This window comes from Ictidomys tridecemlineatus, chromosome 5 (assembly GCF_052094955.1).
Source record: "Ictidomys tridecemlineatus isolate mIctTri1 chromosome 5, mIctTri1.hap1, whole genome shotgun sequence".
Classification (NCBI taxonomy): Eukaryota; Metazoa; Chordata; class Mammalia; order Rodentia; family Sciuridae; genus Ictidomys; species Ictidomys tridecemlineatus.
The window spans coordinates 24,082,269-24,103,116 of record NC_135481.1 but is presented as its reverse complement, the minus strand read 5'-3'; the positions used below and the strand labels follow the sequence as shown (position 1 = coordinate 24,103,116).

Genomic DNA, 20,848 nt, shown 5'->3' with positions numbered 1-20,848 from the left:
CTTCTCTGTGGGAGAGTTGGGAGGAAGCACATGGTGTGGGTACTAATTCAGTGGACTGCCTTGGTATTCAAGAACTATTGCCGGTTCTATTTCATCAGACAAACCAGCTTTGAAAAACAAGGCTTGAATAATTGGCAAGACAAGAAGCCCAGTCCCAAGCACAGCTTTTTTTTTTTTTTGCCTTCAAGGATGTTAATTCATCAAATTTAAATAACCAGAAGACTTGGTTTGGGGGCATTTACCCCCTTTCGTGTTTAATTGGGATGAGATACATGCAGATTGATCTCTCTTCAGCTCGGAGATCTCCATGCAGTACAGAATCTCAAGCGACTGTTGTTTATTTTCTATGTATTTTGTCTAAATCTCTCATGGTCAATAAAAAGGAGTAACTTGGTTTTCAAACTGAAGTGCTTCTCCAGAAGAAACTCAAGAAGTTGCCTTCTGGATCTTTCTCATTCATGGATCCCAAATAGCCTCCACAGATGGGGTTGAGACTCAGTCTGGAGGAGGTGTCCCCATTGGGTCCCACAGACTCCCAGTGTGAAGCTTGCAAGAGTCTTTCTGTATGTTAATTTTTGCATCTCTAGAATGGTCATGGCAGTTCTTGCCAAAATCACTGAAACAATCCTGGAAGAAAATGAGAAGGATTAATCTTGTAGGATGATGAACTTGTATTTGTTTAGATTCCATAGTTTGGATGAAAAACCTCCTTTAGTAAATAATGTTTATACTGGTTTTATCTCTACCTGATTTGACATTGACAATACCAAATTACACCCCAACCACCCACTTCTGAATAGGAGGGGGGAAAAAAAATCAGAAGCAATTGTGTAACATGTAAATCTCTTCTGGACCAGGGCCCATTGCTGTGGTTTGGCAACACAACCAGTGCAACATCTCTTTTCTCATCTGCTGGGGGGGGGGGAGAAAAAAAAAGAACCAACAAAGAAAAAAAAATACCTGGAGAATAAAGGTAATCATTAATCTACCAGGCACAAAAAAAGGAACCTTCTGAGGATTTCAGGTTCTAACTCACCAATTCAAACGCATCAGCAGCCAATAGGGAATGACCATTTCACCAGAAGAAGATTAAGTCATACTTCTAACTACGACAGTATTTGGACAGCCAGCGAATCTCACCGGTAACCTCCAGAGATCTGCCAAGAGTACTCTTAAGTCTCCATTTTCATGTGCTGGTGAAGGTGAGGACCAGAACAAGCAGGTACTGGTGGAAAGTGGTCCTTAGAGAAGCCCCAAGATGCAGACTGAGAAGGAAGAGACGAGGAAGAGCTTCAAGCAGAGGCTGGCTTTGAAGAGCAGCTTAGCCAAGGAAACGATTTCCGAGTTCCTGGGCACATTTATAATGATTGTGAGTATTTCCTGATTTCCTAAGTTCTGACCCCATAATGTTTCCCTGGCTGCCATGCAACTGGCACAGAGTTTTGCTTTGTTTGGTTTTCTTTAAAAAATTATCAGATTCATCTCTTCCAAGAAGCAGCGAGTTACCTCCAGGCTGTTAGGCTATCTAGTGGCTGTAATTTTAAGTTTTCATTTACTCATGACATTCTTCATAGCAGTTGATGGGTCAGAGGAAGGGAAGTGGAGTGTTTTCATTTCAGGGATTTTTTTCTTACACAGAATCTAAAATGGCCCTGTGATTGAAAAGTCAGTTGCTACAAGTTTTTTTTTTTCCCATTAAATAATTGATTTGTATCCAGCTTGCTTCCTAAGAGCATTGAAGTGACTTGGTCACCTGGAATAGTGTCGTCAGTCAATATGTATGGGTAGCAAGAAGCAGCTTACCAGAAGAGGTGCTTGGCAAGGGTATGTTGTCAGATCCTTTGACTTTTAATAAATTAGAATCTGCACCAGGTTGGAACAGGGTATATGCTGTAGTGCAGCTTTGGTTCTGTATCATTTCCCCCTCTAACTCAAACAAATCTCTATAAAGATTCTTAAAAGGACAGTTACCAGAATCTTCTAGATATAAATTAGAGGCTGATTTTAAGAAACTTTAAGGATTTGTCCAGAGAGATTTGCTCAGCTACTAACAAGAACTGTACCGTGTGCTTCAGTGTCACAGAGTCTAGGCTTTCGTTCTCTGAATGTTCTAACATTCTCTGGAACCTGAATTTTCAGCTGGAGTCAGATCATTTGTGAGTAGAAATTATTGTCACTTGGCATTTGGCTACTACTGACTTCAACTTGTTAAAAAAAAAAAGCACTCAAAGATTTCTCTATATGTTATGCTTTTCGTAAGGTTGTAGAAAATTGCTTATAAAATTTGCACATTGAAAGTTCTTTGCTTGGAGAAAATACATAATAATTTAGAAAATAAACTTGCATATGTCAGGCAAGCCAAAATTGAGAAAGGACATGAACTCAGAAATTTGAACTAGGGTAACATTAAGAGAGAATCGGACATTTTCTGATCCCTGTGAGACTTTCTACTCCATTCACACAAGGATTTGAGGGGAGTTGGAGACAATTTCTTACACTCCTCACCTTCCCCTGGCAGGAAGCCCTGGTTGCTCTGACCATATTCATTCTCAGGATTTAGGTAAGGGGAGTTAGAAGGAAAGGGGAGAAAATAAAAGCCAATGATTCTTTCCATTCTAGTCACTGTTTATTGGAAAATCACTCTAGGCAAGACAGGGATTCTTGTGTCATAATTCTTGACAATTGGGCCCCAAAGAAAAGAGCAGTTGTCACCACAGACTGATTTCAGCCCTACGGTGACTTGTGGTTCTGAAAAATGAAGCAAATTCAGTTACCATGCTCAGTCCTCTGAAGAAAGTGAAAAGGAGGAAATGAACTAAACATTTTTTTTCTGCAAACGAAAAATTAAGTCTCCTATTTCTACACACACACACACACACACACACACACACACACACAATTGTTTTATGATTCCAGTCTTTTTTTTTTTATAAATACTTTTTAGATTTTAAGACCCTTTATTTTTTTTTTACTTATTTATATGTGGAGCTGAGAATTAAACCCAGTGGCTCATACATGCTAGACAAACGCTCTGCCACTGAGCCCCAGCCCACTAATTCCAATATTTTGACGCAGAGAAGGTGAAAGTTGCTTTGAACCATTCTCTGCTCTGCTCACGAAGCATGTCTTTTCAGTGTGAGATTATGATAATATATTTTTTTTTATTTTCAGGCTTCCTGTCTCATAACTCCCTCCCCAAGGTTGTTCATAGAAACCTTAATCATCCCTGCCTTTCTATCTTCAAGCCAGACATAAAGAGATTTTTTAACTTACCTTGTCTGATAGTAGGTTATAAGACCCCCATTTCAGAAGGGGTCCTGCCCAGACCCTTGAGGAAGGAATGCTACTTAGAGGGGCTGAGAAGAGTCTGAACAGACAAGGCTGGGCTGTGTTTCCCCATCTAGTGTTTTTGTTTGTTTTTAATGCTAGGAATCAAAACCAAGGCCTTGAGCATGCCAAGCACACACTCTATCCATGACTATCCTCCTTCCCCCCCCCACCAGTCTTATAGCATTACATCATACTCTTTGTCCAATCATGTTTTCACAAGGTGATCCAGACTTTAATCACATCTCTGCAATCAAGTCTCCTCTCCATAAAAATTTATAAGGAGAGCTAAACACATGAGGTTCCTGGAGGGGGTGCATCTGCAGAGGGCATGGAAGCTCAGCCCCACCTCTACATGTCTAATGCATCTCTTCATCTCTATCTTCATCTTTGTAACAAACCTGTAAACCTAAGTAAATATTTCTCTGACTTCTATGAGCTGCACAAGCCAACTAACTGAACCCAAGGAGGGGTCATGGGAACCCCAAAATATGGCTGGTATGTCAGAAGCACAGATAAGACAACCTGTGGCTTATGAATGCCACCTACTGGGGGGAGGGAGTGTGTCCTGGAAGACTATTGGGGACTGAGCCCTCATCCTGCAAGATCTGATACTAGCTCCAGGTAGACTGGGTCAGAATCAAATTGGAGGCCAGTGTCCACAGATCTAATTACTTGCTTGCTGGTAGGAAGAAGTCTGTACACCTTTGAGGGTCACAAATTGTTGGGTGTGGATTGTTGTGGTATGAGAGCAGAGAAAAAAAAAACAGTCTATCTTTTCTATACCCAGAACTCAAGGTGGGGGCTAAAGAAATTGTATCTTAATGTATGTTGAAAAATTACACTCGTATCTTTTGGCTAAAGTCACTCATTTTGTGAAAGGATTAATTTCTATGTTATACTTATTTCCTAAAGTGAGCCCTGATATAGATTATAATTGTAATCATAATCTTCAATTTTGTTGAGATCTCTGGAGATGTGTAAACAAGTTTCTGCATAATCTCAGTACTTTTTTAGCCAATGGGTTTACATAGTTTTGATCACAGAGTATTCTGATTTTTTTTGGAGGAGGACTACAGGAGATTGAACTCAGGGGCACTCAACCACTTAGTCACATCCCCAGCCCTATTTTGTATTTTATTTAGAGACAGAATCTCACAGAGTTGCTTAGCACCTCACTTTTGCTGAGACTGGCTTTGAACTTGTGATCCTCCTGCCTCAGCCTCCCGAGCCACTAGGATTATAAGCGTGCACCACTGCACCTGGCCAGATTGTTTTTGATTTTTTAGAAAATGTGTATTTTGCCTTGTTTTTCTAGTGAAAATAATTGCGTGTTGACAAAGCAGGGGGAAGGAAACATTAAAAAGGTGGCAGAGGATATGCAAGATTTATTGGTTCTTCAAATTTGATAGAATAGTTTTTCTCCCAGACCCTAGGATTCTGATGTCATTTTTCTCCCCCTTCTCAAAATCTGCTCCTAGGGGAATCATCTCAAACTCATTCACACTATGGTATAAATGACACACATAAGGACCTAGTGGTAGCATTAAGAGAGGAGAAAGTCCATGAAAAAATCTTTGTAAATTACAACTAAAACTGTGCAGTTATAAGACAAAGAATTAGCTCTAATTTGGCCTTGTAGACATTCAGATAGATAGGCCTTTCATCTCTACTATTGTTAGGGAAAGGTTTACAATACATCTTCTTTACTACAGAGAAAAATTTTAGAAGCATTGAGTCTCAGTTATAATGAACTCAATTATAATAATTTTATATTAATAATAATAACAATGAACAGTTAGCGGCTTTATTATCACCCCATAAACAGAAAAAAAGGAGGGCTGAAGGAGAGAAAGTAACTGCTCCAAATCAGAAAAACGTCAAACTTGATTTCTTTTTAATTCTAGAGCCTATACTTTCTGAGCCACTTCCCATTTCTGGAATCCCTTGGGGAACATCCCTGATAAATTGTACTCCCTCTGAGGTGGATGGGGGCCATGTGGTAGCTGTTATTTGCTTGTGAGCAGAGGAGTTGAATTGATGGGGTTGCTGGTGAGATCAGTCATTGTACCCCAGGGCCAGTGTCTTCACAGTGAATAGACAGATGTGAGGTAAAGACAGAGCAGGAGACCCTCAAGGCCTCTGCACCATTGCTTGTGGCCTAGGGACATCCAGTAGCAGACCCTGCATGAGCACTGAGACCCCCATGGGAACTCACGTTGTCTGCCTGCTCCTGCTCTGTTACTTGACTGCATTATGATCTTGAGCAATGGATTCAATTTCTTTGAGTCTTAGTCACTTCAAAAGGAGCTAATACTTCCTAATGTTTTTGTGAACACTGGATACACATGACATGTAAATTTCCCAACAGAGGAAATGCTTGTCAGAGGCCGGCTCTCTTTCCCCTTCCTACTGCCTTTCCCTCATCTACTTGAGAGGACTTCTTGTGTTTGGAAACAGCCATTGCGTCTTCTCTTGTGCATCTTAAGGTACCTGTTCCCAGCTTCTGTGGTGGAGTTGCGCCCCTAAACAAAGGAGACCCCATACATGTGCATACATTAAAATCTGCTCATTTTGGTGCTAGGGAATGATCTGAGGGGTGCTTAACCATTGAGCCACATCCCCAGACCCTTTTTAATTTTTATTTTGAGACAGGGTCTCACTAAGTGGCTTAGAAACTTGCTTTGAACCTGTGATCCTCCTGCCTCCTAAAAATCTCTTTGGTGGACTGAACTTCTTAGACTCTCTAGTCATTTAGAGTCATTTCTCACAGGGGCTTTGTCTGCTCCTCATTATTCTATATGCCCTCCTCTCTTCAAACTTTCCAGTATTCTTTGATGCAAAGCTCACCTTATTGAAATGCTGAGGCAAATAACCTGCAAGCTTCTATATTTCCTCCTGAAGTGGGATGGTATACTTCCAGGGCTAGAGTTATGAGTAGGTGACATCTCCTCATGAAGTGGTCACCCTGTCAAGCTTCCACATTAGAGATATAACTTTTGGCATCTTTAAGAGTTAAAAAAAAAAAAAAGCAACTAGTTCTGTTAAAAATAGTAACCTTGATCTGCTGTGCCATGGAGGAAAGTAGAAAGGAGCCAACCTGGAACACGGAATATGGAGCGGGGAGAGGAGTGGGCAGCGCAGAGGGAGGGAGGGAGGAAGCAGACGGCCAGTGGTGCTTAAGAAACTTCAGACACCACAAGTGTTTCCTACTTCCTGCTTCTGTCCTCCTCTGTGACTTCGTGACCAAGGTTCCTCCTTGCTGGGGTCACAAAGTTCAGAGTTCAGAGTTCCATTCTGGGAGGACTCTCAGTCAGATATGCTAGCTGTGGAAGCTGTAGGACTTTAAATTATTATTCCAAAGTGTGTTCTGATCTTGGACTAGGTCTTCCTTATTAAGGAGCTTTTGAAACAAAAGAATATACGACCAGCATTCAGAAATGAATAGGAAATTTTTAAAAATAAGTCAGATAAAAGGAGACACGAACTTTGCAGGGAATAATTCAGGGCAGCTTTGGTTTACTACACTATTTATGATCCCCAGGTACTAGTAGGATAGCCCTGAGGTAGGGGTGAGCAGACAGCCTTGACCATTTTTGTTGATGGCAGAGCTGAGGCCCAGGTTGATGTGATCATGTACCCTATGAATCAGCCCAGAATAGCTGCCCGGCCTTAGGTTCTTGGGTCTCCTTTGTGGTTTTCCTCAAGGGAGGATAATGTGCTCATCTAGGTCCTATTTTCATTTAAATGACCAATTCTATTTTCCCAGATGTTACAGGTGTAATGTAATTAAGAGACTAACCCAAGATCACCCAGCCCTTGAATGCAAGGGTTGGACTTGATATCCTGACTCCAGACATTCCTAAAGTATCATCATTTAATGAGAATTAAATTAACTCCTTTCACAGGAAAGCCCAGGAGTACTTGATTTTTATTTTTTATTTTTATTTTTATTTTTTTGGTGCTGGGGATTGAACCCAGGGCCTTGTGATGCAAAGCAAGCACTCTACCAACTAAGCTATATCCCCAGCCCTTAACTAATTTTTATAGCCTACAATAGGTATTAAAGGTGTCAAAGGATGGTTCCACAGAGCAGACATGATCACAACAGGGAAATTATGTAGAAGATTTGCTCTCAGAGTTTCCAGATCTCTTTGCTGCCTGCACATTTTGAACCTCTTGTGACAACAGGGTTCTGAAGTGGGTCAACCATGACTTCGTGGCTTTGATGAATGTACTGACCATGCATTACACTGTTTTTCCTCTCGTGCTTCCTTTTTCTGGATCCTCCTGGACACCATTTTTTTTTTCTTAGAGCAAAGGACCTATGGCGAAACTGGCCTCTAGAGACCCTATCACGCCTCTCTCTTACTTTATGGCTCATCAGCACCTGCCTTTTCTGTTTCCTCCTTGCTTGCTTCTTCTAGCACATTGCTTTGCAAAGCCCTCCCTCAGCCTAAGCTTGAGATGATCAAGACTGAAGGTCACACAAAGCTTGAGCTGTCAGTTCACCTGCTGCTAGTAAGTCAGAAGCCTTTGCTGTCAGCAGTGCTCTGGCTGACTCTGGCCACAGATGGTGCTATAGTTTGTATTTCAGACGTCCCCACAGAGTCTCATGAGTCCAAGGCTTTGTTGCTAGCCTGTGATGCTATTGGGAGGTGGTAGAACCTTTCAGATGTGGGGCCTACTTGGAAGAAGTGGGGTCATTGGGGTATGCCCTTGAAGGGATGTGAGGACACAACCCCTTCTCTCTTGCTCTTTCTGCTCTCTGGCTGCCATGAGATAAGCAGCTTCCTCTTCCACGTGCCCCCTACCAGGATGTACTATTCCACCCCAGACTTAAAGACAAGAGAGCAACAGTGGACTGAAGCCTCTGAAACCATGAGCCGGACTCTCTCCACCAATTGTGATGTCATGGCTATGATATAGCAGTTCACATATGAGTGTGTTTATATCTAGACTATTCAGGGATCTATTTGTACAAATGTGCACTTGTGTCACCTGGTTTTTGTTATGATCACTTAGTAAATATCTTTTGTTTTCTGGTATTTTTGTTTTTTTTTAAATGTTGTCTTAGCCATTTTTAACATTTTATTTCCTCATAAGAAGTATAGAATCTATTTATCAAGTGCCTTAATGACACTGTAGAAAATTTGGCTGAAATTTCATGAAATTTACATGTTATTTTAGGTAAAACCTGTCTCTGGTCTCATTTTAGTCCTTAAGAATCAGCATTTCTCTGACCACTAATGAAAGTTTCTCTTTGTTTTTTATTCTGAATTTTTACTATAATATGACTACGGATGAATTTTTCTAGGGCTTCAGGATTCATTGTTCATCTTCAGTTTTTGCTACTTCTGGAAAATTCTCATCTTCACCTTGCCTTTCCTGTAGTCTATTTTCTCTTTTTGGAGTTCCTATTACATTTTTATACGTGCTTGACCCTCTCACTCTTTTTCTTTATGTCTCTTAATTATTACTTTATATTTCTCTCTTATTCTCTTAATCTATGCTGCATTTTGTGTAGTTATTGTCTGAAATACATCTTCCAATTTACCAATTTCCTTCTGTTTAACATCTTCATTGAGTCTTTATTTCTGGTAAAATATTTTATTTCTGTAAGTTCTTGGGTTTTTTTTTTCTTAATTTCTTTTCTCACATACTTAGTTCTTTCATCTCTTTAACTTACCAAATCTAATATATTTATGTCATTTTAGGAAACTTCATTCATATCCAGTTTTGGGGGAGCTAATCATTCTGTTTATTGTCTGCTGTAATTTGTGAAGTATCTCTTCCTCAGTCTTTTGTAAACTTGCCTTGTAAATTCTTCAGGGAGGTTTTTGTTTCTCTTTGGGAATTCCATGTGGTCCAAAGTTGTATAGTCATTCTTCTGGATCAGAAATTCACATGCTTCTGCTGGGTTTCCCTGGTATAAGACCAGCCAGAGAAGATTGTTATGAAGTGGAAAACTTGAAAAGAGAAGATTGATGGATGCAGGTGCCTGTGGAAGAGCATCTCCCAAAAGAACAGCTCTCTACTTCCTTTCTCCTCATGAGTAAATCAAAGACCCCATGCTTTCTCCACCCGAAGCTGGTCCTGTTTAAGTACTTAGACCTTGAGTCAGCAGCTGGAGGGGAATTTCCCTGTGGTCTTCCCCTTATCAACAATGAATACAAAGGGCCAGACTTAGCTGGGAAATCTCACAGTTCCAAAGAACTCAGGGAGAAAAGTCTGTTCTGGGTCACTGTTCTAGGGCCTGTAGACTCAAGAGCCAACCTCAATTCTGCCCAAGAATATACTGCTTTTAATCCCTGAGTTTTCATTTCAACCCAGAAAAACTGCTCCTTTCATTGACTTTCAAAGGAGAACTATTTCTTTTTCTACTTTCCAGAAGTGGGTTTCATTGGTTTTTCTTTAATGACAAAGTTCAGTGCATCACGTTCTCATTACTTGACAAGAAAGGAGAACACAAGAGTAAGAGCAGAAGTTGGCTCCTCTTTACTCATTGACCCTGTGAAAATGCAACTTAAAGTAAAAGGCTGTGAGGAAGAGAAGTCTCATAAAGGCGATATAACAACCTTTAGAGCTGTTCAGATTGCCGAAGCAGTCCAGCAGTGAAGCCTACTCAGTACATCTAATGGGCACCCAGTTTTATGTCTGGTGTGATTACTACAAAGCAAAGCAAAAGATTTAAGAAAAAATATGACTTTGTTAGGTTGTCCAATCATGCTAAGAAATGGACCTGGCATTGCCAGTTGAGAACATAAGGACTTGAGGGTCCAGTTCCTCTCATCCTAGAACTAGCTTACCTACTAAGACTTGGTCTAGAAATCGAGACTTTCTTATAAGAAAGCCTCCCCCCAAAACATGGATCTATCAACAGGTGACTGGTTAAAGAAGTGGACTAGATTCAAGCCAAAGACTCCTCTGTGGCCATTAAAGATAATGTTTACACGCTGATTTGGGAAGACCAAATGAAAAAGCAGGCAGGAAAAGTTATGTGTAAAATACTCCTTCTTGTACAGATGCATGAATGCATACACACACACACCCACACACACACATACACACTCAAAAACATTTTTGACAGAACATACCAGAAAGTATTGTTATTAGTTCTCTATGAAGAATAAAATTTTAAATCTGGGGTGGAAACCAATTTCTTATATCTATTGTGGACCGTTTTGTAATTTGAAAATTTGTACATGTTTATGTGTATTTTCCTTACCCTTTTGGTCCCCATGAAAGAATTTACCCAGTGGAATACACCTCTTCCAAGTGTTTTAAGGAGTTGCTCAAAAGTGTTCTGAAAAACCACTAGTACCATAAGATGAAAATGAGGATAATAAATAATATAAATGCATAATTAGTTTCTTATTCTGACCCTTGGGATTGTGATCAAGTTCCTTTCCAGGTCAGCATCTGGAATGAGTTGAGGGTTGTGAATGCCTAAGGTGCGTCAGAATGGAAAAGGATTGTTTTTTCAGCCCAGTAGAGATCATGGAGTTTAATTGTCTCTCATTTCTGAGGCCTGAGTTGGTTCTTGATACTCTTTTCTACTTGGAGAGTACTGACATTGGCCATTTGCCTACTCACCTGACTCCCAAGTCATAGATTCCTATCTTTTTATGAGCCTTCCCTAATAACATCTCTTTTCAAGTACAGCTGGTTCTCTTTTTTTCCATATTTTTAAAACTACAATTATTCAATCATAGTAATTGTACAAATTAATGGGTTTCCATGGTGACATTTCCATATATGTGTATATCATCCTTTGAATGTATCTACCTCCCCCACTATTCTTATACTCCCTTCTCTCTTTCTTACCTGGATTGCTGTCCCCCTTCCCCTTTCCTAATAGTCTGTTATCTATTTTCAAGTCAACTTTTTTTTTTTTTTTTAGTTTCCACATATGAGAGAAAATATACAATATTCTGCATCTGGCTAATTTTGTTTAACATTATGATGACTTGCAGTTCCATCATTTCCCTGCAAATGACATGCTTTGTTTTTCTTTATAGCAGAATAACTCTCCTTTGTGTATATGTGCCATATTTTCTTTAACCATTCATTTGTTGATGGGCACCTAGGCTGATTACATATTTTTTTTTTGTGTGTGTGTGTGTGTGTGTGAATAGTGCTGCAATAAATTTGGACAAGCAGGTGTCTCTTCTATATGCTGACTTCATTTCCTTCAGTTATATACTTGGGAATGGAGAGCTGGATCATTTGGCAGTTCAATTTTTAGTTTTTTGAGGAAACTCCATACTGCTTTTCATAGTAGTTGTATGAACTTAAGGGTTTCTTTTTCTCCACAACCTCACCAGCATTTGTTATTTTGTTGTTTTTTTTTTTTAAATATCCATCCTGACTAGGGTAAGATGGGATCTCAGTGAAGTTCTATTTGCATTTCCCTGGTGGCTAAAAACATTGAGCATCTCTTTCATATACTTGTTGGTCATTCGTACTTCTTCTTTTGAAAACTCTCTGGTTAGATCATTTGCCCACTTACTGATTGGATTACTTGGTCTTCTGTTATTCATTTGATTTGTTTTTAGTTCTTTACATACTCTGGGTATTAATCCTCTGTCAAATGAATACCAACAAAAATTTTCTCCTATTCCATAAGTTGCCTCTTTACTCTGTTGATTGCAAAATTCCCATTTGTCAATTCTTGTTTTTGTTTCCTGAGAAACTGGAGCCCTATTCAGGAAATTATTGCCTGTGTCAATATCTTGAAAGATTTTCCTATGCTCTAGTAGTTTCAGAATTTGGGGTTTGTATTTAAGATCCATTTGATTTGATTTTTCACAAGATGATAAATAGATTCTAGTTTCAGTCTTGCACATGGAAGTCCAGTTTCCCCAGTACCATTTGATAAAGAGGCTTTGCTTTCTTCAACGCATGTTCTTGGCACTTTTGTCAAGAATCTGATGATATTCAGATTGTGTAGGTACAGCTGGTTCTCAAGGGGTGGCTGATCTCATTTTGACATTCTCTCAAGCCACCAAACACTTTTAACCAGAATTTCCAGATTTCAGTCTTGGTTCTTTGTGACTATTTTTGTTATGACTGAGGAAGTTTTATTTTCCAATTGAAAGACTAACTGTCTGGAAAGTTGTGCATAAATATGCATTCTGTCCTTATAAAGGGAACAAGCAGACCCACAGAGGCAGTGGTTTTGTCACAGGAGGAGCACAGGTTATGGAGTCAGAAAATCTCACTCCAGATTGGCCTGCTGCCACTTAGGAGCAATATGCATTTTTTGAAGTCACTCAGTCTTTCAGTTTTTAAATGGGAGTGAAGTGGTGGGAGTTATGACAGAAGTGGTATATGTGAGCATGCATGGCCAACGTGTGTATGTGTACATGCTTTAATATACTTTTCCACATCCAGCAGTTAAAATGATGTGCAGTTCAAGTTGGGACCCAAAACTTACTACTTGTGTGAATGTGAGAAGTTGTCTTAACCTGTCCAAGCTTGGATCTCCTTATTTGAAAAATGGAGACAGTAAGATTACCAGACGCAAAAGGTCATTGTGAGAACGGATGGGCTAATGTATGGAAAGTGCGCTTATTTCACCAAAAAAAGCACTCGGGACACACTAGGTGTGTGTTTGTGGTGATTGTTACTATTACAGTTATATGTTTGGATATAGTCACATAACTAGGTAGGTAGATATAAGCAGGTGGAGTCGTGTGCATGTAGGGCATCCATGAAATAGGCTAGAAGGACAGGGTTTTCAGAGAATGCCGTGCTGACAGGTTACCATTTATTCCAGAAAACAAAATGATTACAGAGGCAGGAAAACCTCTGGGAGTCCCCACATTGACTCCCTTCTCAAGGATGAGGATTGTGGATTTGGTCTCTCTGTGACCACCGCTGTGGATAAAAGTTTTGCCTGCAGTCATTCCTTCATGTGAAAGTAGCTACAGGTCCTTCCTCCAGGCACTGAGAGGTTCTGGGGCATCTCATTCTTTGTCCGTTATCACCATGGCATTTGTGGGACCAGGAACTCACTGGCACTGAAAGCTGAATGGGTTTCTCTTCACAGACCTAAGACAGGTATCAATACCCCAAAAGTTTATTGAAACAAAGCAGGTAACACAGAAGAGTAAAATGGGTCTGGTGGAGGTAGGGAGGAAGTGCCCTGTCTTAGTGGGGACATCTGCTACCCAGACCCTCTCCACTGTGGCCAGAAAAGAGACAATGCTACCAGATTCTCCATCTTTTCAAGAGTAGTCAGAAATCCAGAGCTGTATGTGTGATTTTTTTCTTTGAATATTAGCAACAATTTTTTAAAAAATTTAAATTACTGTGTGTGACAAATAAAGCACATCAATGGGTCTGTCTCATTCATAGGCCACCTTCAACTACAGGATGACAGTATGTGACTGTGCTCTAAAGATATCCTTAATCACATTCTACAAAGACAAATAGTCTCTCCAGAAAAGGGCAAATGGAGAGACTGTGGAAGTAGAAGTCTTCTGCTTGGTATCATCTCTTTATGGGATACAATGGTTTGGAGAGCTTTGTCTTCCAACTGATCCTCCAATGTGTTGGAGGCTTGGTCCTCAGTGTGGAAATATGAGAGGTGGCAAGGAAAGGTAGTTAGGTAGCCTGGCCTCCTGTCTTGCTATGTGATTTCTCCCTCTTGCAGATGCTTTTATCATTGTGATGCCATCCACCATTAGGTACTCACCACAGCTGAGCCAGTTATGGAAACATGTCCTCAAAATTCGAATGCTGTGAGCTAAATATACTTCTTTTATTTATAAAGTACCATACCTAGGGTATTTTTTTCTTTTTTATATATGACAATGAAATGCATTACAATTCTTATTACACATATAGAGCACAATCTTTCATATCTCTGCTTGTATACAAAGTATACTAACAGAAAATGGACTAATACCCAAGAGGCCTATAATTAGAAACTGAATTTCCTCATATGCAAGACCAATCCTTTTCTTTTCCCATCCTACTAAACTCTTTTTCCATCCATAATAATCTCCCATCCTACCACTTGGCAAAACTGGCTGAGGCAATAATGTATAAATCATTTTTATTTCAGGTAGTATCAGAAGAGAAAATTTGATCTTATAGCACCTTATATACCTATATTAATGTAATCTTAGATTTAATAATATTATATGAAGTGATTCAATAATTTAAGGTATTGAACAAGTAATTCAATAATTTGGGGAAACAAATCTCAAAATATTCACGATCTATTTAGTAAGGCCAGATTATAAAATTGTTTCTCCATTTATACTTTCTCTGGGCATAAATGTTTAAGCCGTTCATTAAGAAGTTTATAATATTAATAACAGTACCACAATTCAGCCATAATTTCCTTGTGATTCTCATTACTTCTTGGTTTACTATAGTCGTGAATCTTCCTTTCCCACAGGTTTGAAAGCTCCTGGAGGAGCTGTGTCTGATTTTTTTTTTTTACATCCCTGCTACCACCAGGCACCATGATTGCATGATTGGCACTCTGAAGATACACACACACACACACACACACACACACACACACACACATACACACACACACATACACATATACACACATACACATGAAGGAAGGAAAGAATAGCTGAGTAAATTAAGTAAATCTCCTACAGTTTGAATTTTTTAAAGGCAAACTCTGAAGTACAAATCTGAATATGCTACTTGTTTTGCATAGATGCAGTTGAGGGTAGTTTAGTGTAAGCAAAAGACACATGTGTTAACTTTAGGTTCAGAATTTCTTTCCACTAGCTGTATGTCATCATTTGAATTACTTAATTTCTTTGTCCCAAGGTTTCTTTAGATGGAAACAAGAGAGATTTTCTCCCACTCGGGTTATTATGAGAACCAAATTATACAAATATGTGTATATAGACATATGTAAATATCTCGCCATACTCTCTACATGCAGACCAAATCAGTTGATTTAAAATAGGAGTCACTGGAGGTATGCTCTTTTAATGCTGACTTCTGAATATGAACATTGATATCATGTGATGACAAATTATCTACTTGAAGCCATTTTTAATTTAACATATATTCCTTTCCTATTTTCAAGAAGGTCTGTAGTAGCATAAAAGGTGAAATCCTGATACATAATTCATGTAACTGGGTTACTGTGCTGCTGCCTACATGTGGCATAGCAAACATGCCCTCGTCTGGTACTATTGGATTAAAGGAGGATATTTACTTACAGGAAAAGTCTTTAAAGGAAAAAATAATCAATAAATACTGGCTGAGTGAGATCTGGAGGTACTGGGCATTTCATAATGGTCACCTTACTTCTTTGGCTCTGGTTTAGTTACTTCTTAGGCTTTGGCTCTATTTCTTTAGTTATAAGTTTCTAAAAGGGCAGGTAAGGTTGGGGAAATTGTTTGACTCCATATTGAAAATAGATATGAATTCTAGATAAGTCCCTTCAGTGCCACAGCAATCTGTGTGGCTGGTGTATATGGTTCACCAGTGTGGAAAAGGTCCATTCCATCATTATCTCAGAAGCCACCCAGGCCACTCTCTTCCAGTATTAGCAAGTTTGATCAGTCTTAAGGTGTAGAAGACCATGAGCCTCAGAAGAGGTGCAAGAAAGAAAAGGGGGTTTAACTCTGCCCTACTGTCTAGTTTTCCACTAGTGAGCCTTTGATCATCTAATGAAAGTTGCTATAAACCAAGCAAACAAAAAGCAGGAAAACAGATCTTGCATAAATATAAAAAGCTGGATATAACCATCAACATTATCTTGTTGATCTCTGAGAAAGGAAGAAATTGGAACTGAAAGGGTTTTCTCTCTAGGTCACTGGGAAGCTTAAGTGGAAAAGCTTATGAGTTGGCTATTTTCTGAACCAAGGTGATCACATTTATTGTCACCAGAAAAGTCACTTAACTAGGAACTAGGCTCCCAAATGACCTTCAGCTTCACTCTTTTCTCCTCAAACTGATGTATCTGGTTTACAGTGAAGCCATTTTTACTGGATAAATTGATAACAGATGGCTGCTGCCTGGGGTCTCCAAGTTCTTAGCTTTCCTGGACAGTCTTTGCTTTCAACAGACAAATAGAAAAACTGGTGCATCTCTCCTGCATCCTATAGAAAACTATGTCCTCCCTGAATATTTCCACTAATTTGGGGGAATATATGTTGTTTCTGATGACCTCCTATTCCATCCATTGTAATGGTCAAGAGTTCTGTGATCAAATGTTGGTTCTATTCCCTTCCAATGGTACAAAATTAGACAAGTCCCTTGGCCTTTCTCAGCCTCAATTTCCCCAGCTGTCAAGTGGAGGTGGTGATACTTCCCTCTCAGAGTGATTGTGAGTTAATGATGGGGTAATGATAGAGCAATACAGTATGCTTAGCATGGAATCTAGCATAAAAGAATGCATCAAATAGATGGTAGCTGGTATTTGTATTCCCTTACTTACACTATCCTAGACTGACGAGTCAAGATATAAACATTTACAAAAGGCACATTATTTTTTTTCATTTTTGGACTGTGTCTCATGCATCAAGGAATCATAGACTTCTTGCAATAATTACAAATTTCCTAGGTGGTCTCTAACCCCAGGTTGTGTGCACTCACACACATTTTGCAAAGGAATTCCTAAAATTCATTGACTATTGCTTTTCTGAAAGGCCTCAGTTTTTACATACTCTTCAAACAAATATTTATTGTCTGTTATACACCATGTGTTCTGCTAGGAACATCTTGTTTTACACTTTAAAGGAAGTAATAAATATGCAAGAGATTTAAGAAAGGTCAAATACAATAAAACCTGTGGGCTGATTCTTCCCTCTCCCCATCCCCAGCAATTCAGTTCATGATAATCACTTCATCATGTTGGGTTTCATATTGTGTCCAGTAAACAGCTCATGACAGGGGTCATGGCTCAACTGGGAACTTATCAGCACTCCCAAACAGTATTTCTTAGAAATTGCACCTCTCATTTTTCACAACTTACCTTCAAACTAACTTTTTCCTCTTTTTCTGCTTTCTCTTGACAGTAAGAAAAACCTTTTTTCTCCTGCTTATGTTTAAATATTTTCTATCTTTCATCAAATATTGTTTGAACATGGACTATAAAGAAGAATAAGCTATCCTGATGGACACTGTACTCTTGGTGGGGGACCACAAAACAAGGTGGCATATAATGAAGGAACGATGTATGGCTATGATTGAAGAGGTCAATTGAGGCTTAATTTGTCAGAAAAAGTGCCATGAAGGAGGTAGGGTTTTAGCTCAGAGTTAAAAATAGATTGTCTCTCGTGGGGGAGGTGCAGGGAAAGCACATTCTTTCTGTGCGGTACAGTGTGAGCACATGTGCAGAGGTGGGAATGACAGCCATCAGCTCAAAGAACTCAGAGTGTCTGGCCTGTGGCCTGGCTGAGCTGAAGATTCATGCTGGGAGTCCTGAGACAAGGCAATGGAGTGCCCTTAATACCAGCTGGAGGATTGTGTTGGTACTTCCTGAGCGGTGGAGAGGTTGCAGCATATCTGTAGCTGTGACATCTAGCAGGGACAATGTGTGGTGAAAGGTTGGAGGTAGGGACACTGGTTGGAGGCTACAGAAGAAGGCTCAGCAAGATATGGCACTCATTGGCTATGGGTGTTCAAGGGAGGGAAAGGGAAGGAATACCAGATGATTCTAGACTGTTTGTCCTGGTGATTAGGAATGGTGGAAAGCACCTCACAACAATTAATCACACACCAATCCTGCCTTTCAAATGTTTTTCTTGCTTTTCCACTTAAATTCTTTCTGTTAATTCTGCCTTGCACAGAACCTGATAATAAAAGTATTTTTCTATTGTTACTTTTCCTCCCAGAGCACTAAAATCCCACCAACTATGAAATGTCCCATCTTTGGAGAATAATCACAAATACCAAAACAACTTGAAGGGCTTGTCAGCTTCACACTTCCCTTCTCTACTCCAAATCTGATTCCATGACTAGGAATGAAACAGCAACTATTTCTAATGTCTGTCATAGATGTATTTTTTACCTTGTCTGTATGGCCAGGAAGTGAGTTAGCGGTTAAGTTCATGGGTGAAACTGTCTTAATTCATTCACCCTGAACTGCTGGAGGCTTTTTCTTTTTCTTTTTTTGAGTTTACATTTAAAGCATTATCCTACATTTATTATTGCCCTTTGCTATTTAGTACCTTCATTGATGTTAACCCATTTTGACCCTTTTGAAAAATCCTATGAAGCAAGCCTGGCAGATACTGTTTTCCCCTTTAAAAGAGGAGCAAGCTGAGACAAAGAAGCAACACATTCATTTATGCAACCAACAAGCATGGTAAAAATGCATGGGATCTTATTATTTAATTACCTCCAATATATCAGAAAGTGTTAAGTAGAGACAAAGAAATTTAATATATAATCTGGAGTATTTTTTTTAATTGCAAAGCCAGTCATAAATATGTGAACAGTTAAATTACATCATGTAGCCAAATGTCCCACCAGCTGTATCAGTAGCCATGAGTCAAAGGTATAAGGTTAATTCCTGCATTATGACGCAGTGCACCATATGGGAGGGGATGTCCATTTCTATAACCTAGAACTTATCTAGGTGAGACTCTCTAGAATTCTGATCAACCCCAGGGATCAGAGATGAAGGACAGGTATTCAGGAGAATAGAGATTTCGGGGAGAACACTCTGCTCCTTCCACTTATTGGAATGTGAAAGAGACTGTGGTTCTAAGGATGGGCCTGTATAGACTCTGGAACCTAGATGATACTCATCTTTGGAACTCAGTCACATGTTGTAAAGAAACTGGGCTACATGAGGATGCTATTTGTAGGTGTTTGGGCCAATGCCTCAGCCAAGGTATCAGTTGGCAGCTGACATCAACCACTAGATACATGAATGCACAGGCCTCCAAATTATTCCAGTTCTCTAACCTTGGAACCAGCACCTTTGAATACAAATGGAGCAGAGATGAGAGTTTGCCATGCCAAATTCTGCCCAAACTAAAGATTCATAAGTGAAATAAACATGATTATTATAAGCTGCTAAATCTTGGGTGTTGTTAGTTATACAGTACTGGATAAAGGGAACACAATATTCATGTAATATTTTGAATTACCATTGATCTTCAAATCCATTAGTAGATGCTGAGTCAGGTAGAAGGTGGCTATATTCGCAGAAAGGCAATTAGGTAGGTTGGGTTGATGAGAAAAGAGAAGTCTTGATGAATCTATTTGGATAATATGAGTAAAAGATGGGTGAGGAGTTTTGCAGACACAGTGAAAACTAGATCTGTGTCTTGGTCATGTTCATCATTTTATGCATGGTTTTGAGGTTCGTCAAACTCTTTTGGAGAAGGCAACTAGATTAAGCAGGTCAGGAAGGTAGAAGAGACCTTTGGGGTCTATGTGATAGGAGGAGTTGTTTTATAGATTCGGGAAACAAGACCCAATGAACAGAGACTACTAGCATATTATTGACTGTTGATATAGGAAGGAAACTTTAATTACTGTTTTCTAGCTAGGAAACCAGATCAGGCACTTTGAAAAAAACTAGGTACTGACTGCATAGAGTAAAAAGTGTAATTGAATTTCAGAAAGGAGAGGTCAGATTTGGTGAAAAGAATATGAATGGATGATAAGCTTTCCTGAAGGATAAATCTGAAAAAATAGAGACAGGATAGACTGCTAACAGTCTCTTTCTATATGAAGCTTATGAAGTATAAAGCTGTGGTAATTCTTAAAGTTAGAGCAGAAAAGCATGTTGAAAAATTTTATCCGCAATACCATGCAAGATAATTTTTTTTTCAATTTTGGAGGGGAAAAAAATACTCTGAACACACAAAAGAAGGCAAACAGAATGGGCAGCCATTTCCCCACAATCAGACCATGATACACTAGAATATCCAAGATCTTTTTGCATGGTGCCAGGAATACAAGCAAAGAAATACAGGAAGCAGGCAAGGGAAGACACTTTTAGGCAGTACCTATCTTCTCTGTTGCTTTTCAATCTATAATAAATATATTTTAAACTTAAGACCCAATGCTGCAAATCTAGGCTGCAATCTTCTGAGCGGTTATTCTCATGAGGATAACTGAAGCCCCCACATTGTTTATCTCTACTCCTGTTCCTTTCCTTCAGCCCACAACATTGATTATCTTCTCTAGAAAAAGCAATTTCAGCATGTAGGGTGAAAGAGGAGAACATTAATCATAGTGAAATTTAACAGGCAGAGGTCCTCCCAGGTCCACTTGAACTATTTAAAGCTTTTATATTCCCTCTAGACTAGCACAAGTACGTGTGCCTCAGAGCCATGAAAAAGGGAAGGCGCTCATTTGGAAAGCAGTGACAGCTCTAGGTGTGTCTCCTCTCAGTCCTGGTTGTCTAGACAGGTCATCTCAGCTGTCAGTACTGTTTTATTCCTCTTTTCTGTAAATACTATTAAAATGCTAGTCAGTTTGGAAGTTGTGCCCAGAACACTTAATTTCTTTAAATGAAAAGCCAATCTGGGTTTAATTCTGACAGTTGTTATAATAGATAGGGATT

At 39.3% G+C, this 20,848-nt stretch overlaps 1 protein-coding gene across 2 annotated transcripts in view; it reads left to right on the top strand.

Moving 5' to 3' along the window:
• The first annotated feature begins 1,021 nt into the window (after window positions 1-1,021).
• The window catches only part of Aqp9 (aquaporin 9), a 41,684-nt gene continuing 21,857 nt past the window's right edge, over window positions 1,022-20,848 (top strand). Inside the window, exon 1 of one of the 2 annotated variants that reach the window (XM_078049554.1) lies at window positions 1,022-1,369. In XM_078049554.1, the coding sequence (XP_077905680.1) occupies window positions 1,259-1,369 (111 nt within the window). In that variant the 5' untranslated portion in view covers window positions 1,022-1,258. The remainder of the gene's footprint in view (window positions 1,370-20,848) is intronic. The other variant, XM_005316618.5, reaches the window with a different exon arrangement.